General features: G+C 30.5%; 1 protein-coding gene across 2 annotated transcripts in view; it reads right to left on the minus strand.

Moving 5' to 3' along the window:
- Positions 1-1,150: 1,150 nt before the first annotated feature.
- Positions 1,151-9,047, minus strand: part of LOC108754102 (aromatic-L-amino-acid decarboxylase) — a 10,235-nt gene continuing 2,338 nt past the window's right edge. Inside the window, exons 3-12 of one of the 2 annotated variants that reach the window (XM_018496155.1) lie at positions 7,285-7,377; positions 6,777-6,897; positions 6,470-6,583; positions 5,997-6,116; positions 5,751-5,880; positions 3,284-3,432; positions 2,889-3,000; positions 2,585-2,793; positions 2,256-2,456; positions 1,151-1,957 (exon numbers count right to left, since the gene is read on the minus strand). In XM_018496155.1, coding sequence (XP_018351657.1) covers positions 1,751-1,957; positions 2,256-2,456; positions 2,585-2,793; positions 2,889-3,000; positions 3,284-3,432; positions 5,751-5,880; positions 5,997-6,116; positions 6,470-6,583; positions 6,777-6,897; positions 7,285-7,364 — 1,443 coding nt within the window. In that variant the 5' untranslated portion in view covers positions 7,365-7,377 and the 3' untranslated portion in view covers positions 1,151-1,750. Of the gene's footprint in view, positions 1,958-2,255; positions 2,457-2,584; positions 2,794-2,888; positions 3,001-3,283; positions 3,433-5,750; positions 5,881-5,996; positions 6,117-6,469; positions 6,584-6,776; positions 6,898-7,284; positions 7,382-9,047 lie in introns of both variants that reach the window. The other variant, XM_018496154.1, reaches the window with a different exon arrangement.

Here is a 9,047-nt window from a genome sequence, read left to right on the forward strand (position 1 = left end):
ATGATACCCTACAATTCCTACATACAATTTCAACGTGCACGAAGATTACATTGTAATGAAGGATTATGAAATTAGATTTACTTCTTCGTAGACGTTTGAAAATGAATCTAAACATTTCGGTGGGAAATCCACTTTCGCAAAATGCCTTGTCATGAAAATTAAATAATTAGTCGTATCTCACTCTTCACATATTAATTAACGAGTTAAAATTATTGTACAGACAGATAATTTTATGCATATAATTTTTTATGCTTGTAAAATAATAAATAATCATCGTGCTTACATACAGAGATATGTGATTTGAAGAATATTTTATGCATTTTTAATATTATGCCAAACCATTTATATCAATGCGCAACTTTGTAATAACAATTTGCGCGGCTTTCACTACATAATGTACTTACAAGGATGTTGCTTAAGGAATTTACCTACAGTAACATTGATAGTGCCAAGAAAAGTGGCACAAGGAGACGCATAATATTGCATTACATCTATTATGTTATTAACACGAATCCCAGCAGGCTGCACAACCTAACCAATTCCTAAAGTAACAGTTATTTAAAAACATGCTTCTGCGTATAGAACTTTTTACGTAAATAAAATTGTTTTACATGATAATACAATCAAATAAATTTATATTTATACACAGATCGCTTTATAAAATTTGCAATGTATTTTGAGATTTTGCACTACGTTTGACACCTGTTTACCAAAATTTTGTATTCAGTGCTTTATCTTATTATATAATAAATTATCTTTTTATAATTCGATGAATAAATGTAATATATCTAAATCACTTAATAATATGTACATAAATAACAGTGTAACAAGGCGACATTTTCATTTTAAAGCGTTGAACGCTTAGTGGAATGCAATTTTAATGAAGTATATGATTCCACGATTATATGTATATCTGTAACATGTAAACTATTTACATTCGTTGCTTAATGAAATATAAACATGAATACACACACACACATATACACATATACATATATAGAAATAAAAAAATAAAATAAAATTTGTAAAGAATATTTTTTGTTGAGAGATTACAATTATTAAGATTAACAATTTTTTTTATTTTATAAAATTATTAACTTATATAAGGATATGATATAATACTTTATTTAAATAATGAATTGTATTGCTGAATCAAAATTTCGAAATACATACCTATATTTGATATTTACGTGTACTTTGTTACACAAAATTCCATTTGAACGTAGATTCCGATCTCTATAACTGTGGTTCGTATTGAGATTCTATAGGGTTGAGAACCTTCAAAAGTTTATCAGATCGCACGTCGAATCCAAATTTTGCCACATTTAAATTCTTTGATTCTGTAGTTGATTTTAGTAAAATTTTACTAGTGACTATTATTCGTTTGTCAATTTTTAATGAATATCTGATTAATTAGGCCACAATAGCTACAATAGCTACTAAAGAACTTAGAATACATTAGCCAGCAAATAAATTCTGCATTCTTGAAATATTATGTAAATACTCGTAATATAAACACTTTTGCAAAAATCATAATTTACAAATAATAATAAATATTTATTTTTACTAATATAGATTAACTTTGAGATTAACTTATGCATAGCATAACTGCCTGATCGCTCAATCATTCGCTGTTTTATTACCTATTTAGTCCTTAAGAGCCGCTGGGTTTAGGAAATACTTGTAATTAGGATTGGTTGCATGTCGCAGGCGCCAGCGATCTGCAACCGCGAGCTATCTGAGCGCGCCATCACTTTGAAAGCGATTGTTCTTCGAGGATTTCGTTAGCTCTCAGCTTGATCTCTTTCCAGGAATACTGTATATCTTTGCTCTCGCTAAATCGAGAACAGACGGCGAGTCGCAGGAAGTACGTGTCCTTTATTTTTGACGGGACAAGATGGATATTTCCTGCACCATTGATTCTCTTTAATAGAGTTTCATTGAGTTCGTTGGATCCCTGTAAGTCGTTATAGAATTAGTTCTTTTATTTTCGTACTTTTTTTTATTGATGCAGATGATATTTTTCAGTCATTAATCGATTATGCTCACTTCTACTAACAGATTAATTTTAATCTTTTTCTAGTTCTAAAAATTATAAAAAGATAAAAGAAGGCAATGAGTAACTTAAACTAAGATTAAAGTTAATCTACATTAGTGAAAATAAATATTTATCATTATTTTTTAATATAAGTAAAAAAAAGTACTTGGAGAGTCTAAATCTTTTGTACATATACTTTGAAAAATAATCGACTTACTTTCAATCGGAAACAAACCAATCCCATCAGAACTTCGCCCACGATTTCGAAGCGAGAATCGGAGAGAACTAATGCTTCGAATTCGTGTGCTTGAGCGACGTGCGACCTGATAAATTTTTGAAGGTTCTCAACTCCGTAGAGTCTCAATACGAACCACAGTTTTAGAGATCGGAATCTGCGTCCAAGTGGAATCTGCCAATGCTGTAACAAAGTACATTCATATTGATTAACGTTATCGTTTATAAATTATTTTTTAAATTGATTTTATTAATTACATAATGTAAATTCAATTATACTAACTTAATGGACTTTTAATATTATATAATTACCCTATAATCCGGTGCCGAACCTTGCATATCGTGCTTCAGGTACAAAGGATCAACGTTGAAAGCGTTTATGACGTATGTTGGATCCTTAAGCCACATGGCAGAGCAATCGAAATTAACTAACATCCATTTATGTGGGTTGAAATTGAATGAATCTGCCAATTCGATACCTTTCATTAAATATCTAAATTCCGGACAAATAAAAGAAGATCCTGTAAACAAATGGATTTGTTTTAGCTCTGTTTTATGAATTACTGCTCTGTTTGAAGAATCATTATTTTTGTAAAATGAGAGAATTAATTTATACCTGCATAAGCGGCGTCCACATGCAACCAAATGTCTTCACGATTTGCTACAATGCCCATTTCATCGAGACGATCAAAGGCGCAATTAACAGTGGTACCCAAAGTAGCGACAGCCTATCAAAGAAGATCAATTTAGAATCTTTAAGTACTAATTTCTTAATAATTTATTTATTTATTTTAATCAATTTTAATTTCTTTTTCGTTATGTTATACTTTACGTTAATTATTTATAATTATTAAATACACTGACAATATATTTTTGTAATATTATAACAAATATACATATTATATTATATTATACACTGAATTTTATCTGCGATTTTATTTCCTTTAATGAAATAAAAGATGAAGTAATGGAATATTCGATCGAGAGGAACATTGAATAAATTGAGCTTACATAAAATGGTATGAATCCCTGCTCTCTATCCTTTCTGATTGCTTCGGCAAATGTGTCGCCGCGCAACTTATATTTTTCATCAACTTCCAATTGTCTGAACTTTACTCCACCGAGAAGTCCAGCGCGTTCAACCGAACTATGTGCTTGACCTAGAAAAAATACAATATTTTATCACGTATTTTGCGATTTACTTATTATAATTATTTGATTTTTTTAAAATTTGCAATATTGTTTTGACGTAACATATTCTTCTACATTATTACGTTATTATTTGTAATTTATATAATACCCCGATATTAAAGATTTATTTAAAATTATAATAACTTATACTTATAAAACTATGATTATTTGAATTAAGAATCTTATAGTGTTTATACATATGAGTATACAATCAGTAGGAGATAAATGCCCTTTAACAATCTAGTTGGATCTTAAGTAATTGTATAATTCTATGTGAATTTAAATCTTACATCTACTTTTTTTAAATTGCGCGTCGAAATGATTTTTTGGTCTTGAAACGCAAATTTCATTGAACTACTGCAGTAATATCACAAGCTAGCAATTTAACAATTCGATGCTTATAAGCATCTTAAAATGATCTTAATAATGCTGAATGACAAATCTATGAAAAAATTTATTGCGAAAAATATTATCTTGGCTGGGGATTTCTTGCATTATACGCGCGAGCAGCGTTCTAAGCTTTTAGACCACTGAGATCCTAGTAATATTCTTCGCAATAACTAGCATATGTAGGAATAACATCTTATTTCAGGCAACATAAACAAACGATATTAAACTAAGACTCGCATAGGATCATGTGAACACACAATCGATAGGAAATAAATGCCTTCTGTGTATTTACATGTATGTATAGTATACCGTCCTATGAGATTTTTAGTTTAATATTGTTTATTTATGTCGCCTGAAATAAAACGTTGTTCCTACATATGCCAGTTATTGCGAAGAATATTACTAAGGCCTCGGTGATCTAAAGGCTTAGGACGGAATATAAGAAATCCTAGTTCAATCCCAAGATAATATTTTTGGAAATAAAATTATTTACAGATTATAACATACATTCTTCTATATTATTATCTATAATTTATATAATGCCTTGAATTTTTATTTAAAATTATAACAACTTGCAAAACTGTAAGATACGAAAACTGCTACATAAATGGATATATTCTATTAATTTTGATAAACATTTTGTTTAATATATCGTTTTTCAACATTTTATTCGTAATCTCTTTTATGGATATCGACAAAATGATCGACCTCATCTTCAGTCACGGTAATTGCCCCAAAAAGAGTAAAAAAGTTCTCCATTCTTTTACAGAACAATAGCGGTGCTCGTTGATGAGATTATTCCGCTCGATATTTCTAATCGGAAAAAAATTGTGGCCGCATTATTCGTCGTATCGGAGAATTCTAGAAAATTTTTCTTTTTTTTTTCCCATTTTGAATAAAGTACGACGAAATTATTATGGGCGTTGAGAATAGCAGAGAAAGTTTGGGTCTGAAATATAACTGGAGCGGTTATTACGAGTTGCCATGGCAACAAAGTGCTGCTTGATGAAGTGCTGTGAACCCCATACTCACCCTATCACTCCATTCCTCTCAACCCCTCTATTCACATGCCTTTGCAGTGATTGCCTGGTCACTGAAAGCGACCGGACACTTTTCAGCATTATATCTATTCGCCCCGAGATAATGCAATAAATACGAATAAAAAATTGCCCTCTCCGATCAGTGATACATTGTCGTAATTCTAGCGCTTTTGCGATTGTATAATATTGAAAAAATTTATATTGAAATGGAGACACAATTAAAATAAAAAAATAATATTTTGTAAATCTTCAAAATATATTTACGATGATCGTTTAAACTGATCTATAATAAGTATATTATTTATGTATGAGATATTAATAATTTATTATTAGTTTTTTAACATACGTATTATTATGACAAACAAAAAATATTATATGAGATAGATAACAGCATTATTTGAAAAAAAAATTTTAATTATTACAATATATTGAAACGGCAACGTTTAATATAAAATTCAATATTTTATTAGAGAATGTAATAAATACGTATTATACATTAATTATTATAATGACTTTTTTTAATTTACAAAACACTATCTTTTTATATTTTTTTCTATATATAAAGCTCAACAGCGACTGTCATGGTTCATGTATTTAATACTCGTCGAGATATATGTCATAGTTCAAGCGTTTATTTAAAGTCATTGAACTATATGTCATACTTGACGCTTATTGTGCTGCTTATTTGCTCGATAAAGTTAAACAAGAATTGATCGATGAACAATTTATGCTACTCTGAATATAACGTATAAATTTGTTTTTGACTGGAAATTCGAATAAATAATTGTATCTTTGTTTTGATCGCTTATAAATTTATACCAATGACAATTTCTGTAGCAATATTGCAATATACTTACAAGAACAGTATGCGATTAATTTGCTAATGATCTCGTTTTCCGTCCAATCAGGATGCTGCTCTTTAACTTGCCGTATTTTCTTGGCTTTTGCTCCTAGTAACGCTACCAAAGTGGCTTCGCTAGCAGTGCCCTATAGATGAAAATTACATTGTAGATAGCTTTCTCGTCTTCAGGAATGTCAGTTAGGAATGACTATCCTTTAGATATCTTTTATAAATGTAACGCTATTTCTAAAATGTCATTTACCTGGATGACGCCACCGCCTTTCCCACCGCTACAGGCAAGAAATTCTTTCGGCAAGTTTAGCATTTTTCCTAGCCAATCCAATACGATTACTTCTAATTCTGTACAAGCCGGACTCGCGATCTAGAATTCGGAATATTTTAAATAAAAAATAACTGAAAGAATAATGTATCTTCGATTGTCTAATTTTTGCGTTCGTATGTTTCTTTGCTTTACATTTTTTTCAATTTTTCACAAAAATAATAACATATTATATTTCAAAAGAAAATTTTATTTTTATTAATCAATATTACTTTCACTTTTTTCTATCTATTACAAGAAATAAATTTATTTTTAAAAGGGATATACAATAAATAAGAATTTTATTGTATGCAACGAACGTTAAATGTGCGTGACACAATGTTAAAGCATGAGCACGTGAAGCTTACAACAATTATTCGAGATGAATGAGGCAAACTGCATGTTTTTATACTTACCCATGTGAATCCAATGCATGCAATAGCTCCGCTTAACATATCGGCCAGAATCGAGGGATACGATTGCGCAGTAGGAAAGTATGCGTGGAATTTTGGACTGTGCCAATGAGTAACCTAAATAAATTTTATCTTAATTTAATTCTAAACTACTTGTGCAAAAAATCGATGGTATCGATAATGAAATATTCTACTTTCAAAATTTTAGTATCGTTACATTTCGTTTTGCGGTATGTATACGAGTCAGTCGTTATTGTAATTGTCTTAATGTATCGATGATTTATCATAGTGACATTTAAAAATCACTTACTCCTGGCATTATTATTCTTTCAATATCGGCCATTATATCCTGCCATTGTTCAGGAGTCTGTGGTGCTTCGGATGGCAAGAGGGGTTTCATGTATCCCGGTTCCACTGTAGGCAATACCTTCCTGGAAATTGATGAATTTTCCATGTGTGAGATTTACATATTTATATAAAAAATATAAAATAATATATAGAAAGAACGACTTTGCTGAAATAGATAGATACCTAAATAGATTAGCTAAATAGATTTAAAAATAATTTTGTTGGACCGTCAAATAATTACATAGAAATCTTAAGCATGCTGATCGAGTAATGCTGCAAAAAGTTGGATTATTCTAGCAGTTTGAGCGTGCTACATAATTATTTTGATGATTTGACAAAATTATTTTCAGGTCTGTATCTAACAATATTTTTAGGTACTTCAGCAAAATCGTTTTTTTTTATATATAAGTCATTATTTAATCCAGGTTTATCATCAAGCGATTTCTTAATTACAGCGTGTTGTCACTTACCTGTCTCTAATATTTTCCAAATAATTTGTGATGTATTCCGCCATCTCCTTGGCGTAATCCTTGAAGCTATCGGGATCCATAATTTGTCTTCTTCTGTCTGTAATATTAAGATGAGATGTAATATTAATAATGGAAATGTAACAATATTTATTGTTGTTATGCATTAACGAGTGGAGTAGGTGTGGTTCTGTAGTATCCTTGGTATATCAAATGCACGAGTGCTTTGAATCAATGTATGAATATTTTTTTTTTTTTTTTTTTAAGATTGAACGTTTATCGGAACGCCTAGAAAATTATAGCGATTGTTTCCGCATGTTATGTGACAAGAACAGATGCAAATGACTATAAGTATCTTGCTATATCAAGATGACCGTGACAATTTATAGAAAGCACGTGGAGTAATTGTTTTGCTTCAAGGTTGTTTGCTTTAAGAAAAACAACAATTTCAGATAAAAAGAGAAACTATGACGAGGAGTTAAAGCGCGAAAATTGCATTAGGATGATACTATCAAGAAGTTGCATAAGCACATATGCGCTGTACATAATACTATTTTAACAAGTGGAACGAGGTCAAAATTATCTTAATAATTTATTACTTTATAATAATTTATATCTGTCGAATGTGAGATAAAAAATATGAATGTTCTTAATATAAAGATAACAATATTTTTTTCATACTTTCTCGTTAAATACAGAATGTTACTTTGTATGTGATTAGCAATTCTATTAATAATCTTAATTACACTGGTCGACTGGTTACTATAAAAAACTTTATTGTCTTTATAAATTTGGCAAATAGATAAAATTGAAATTAACAATAATAGTACTATAAGAATCATCCTGATAGATCAATTTAACTCACTAGGAGAATCAATAGCTTCTTTTTTCGTTGCTTTATACATAACGTCATAACCGTAAATGTTCGATAAAGAAGTTGATAACTTAAATTTATCGTAGAACTTTTAAAAAAGATATACCATTACTAATTGCGTCAAAATACATTATACTTGTTTTCCAAGAAAAATTGTAGCAAAAATGGATATACATAATAATAATGGATATACATGGACACATAAATACGTTTGGCCTTTTAAGCGAAATGTCTAATAAGTTGCGTATCTATAACTGGTAATTTAAAGCTAATGACGTAGGTCTTGAGAAACTCTGTAGCCGGTAGGGAGATGCATATGTGTCTATGTTACCAGTTAGAGTGTCCGCGAAATCGAGAGTGGAAGGAGAAGGACAGCGAGATCGCAAGAACGGTTGTGACGATCAGTAAAATCGCCTTCGCGTAGAGAAGTAAGAGTGAACTCGCCATAATGACCATGACTCATTTTCATGGAGCTGGTTTTATTCGAACCGCTGTTGTGGCAAACACCGCCTGTCTATCGCGTCAAAGCGCGATTTTGTCTGTTACCCACTCATTGTTACGTTATACTCGCGGAATATTGCAACGCATAAGATGAAAATTAAATTTTAATAATCAATTCTTAAGCGATGTCATTGCAGATTTGCATCAATAAGAAGATCCGCAAACTTACCGCACAAAATAATATTATTTTTGTTTCAAAATGTTGAATCGTTTTTTTATATTCCTGCTAAGTATTTTAGTAATGAAATGAAAAGTAGGAGTCAGTGTATTACTATTCTTTCATTAAATTATTTGTTAAAAAATATCATTACTGTGTGTGTGTGTGTGTGTGTGTGTGTGTGTGTGTGTGTGTGTGCGCGTGCGTGCGTGCGTGCGTGCGTGCGTGCGTGTG

Source organism: Trachymyrmex septentrionalis, unplaced genomic scaffold (assembly GCF_001594115.1).
Source record: "Trachymyrmex septentrionalis isolate Tsep2-gDNA-1 unplaced genomic scaffold, Tsep1.0 scaffold76, whole genome shotgun sequence".
NCBI lineage: Eukaryota > Metazoa > Arthropoda > Insecta > Hymenoptera > Formicidae > Trachymyrmex > Trachymyrmex septentrionalis.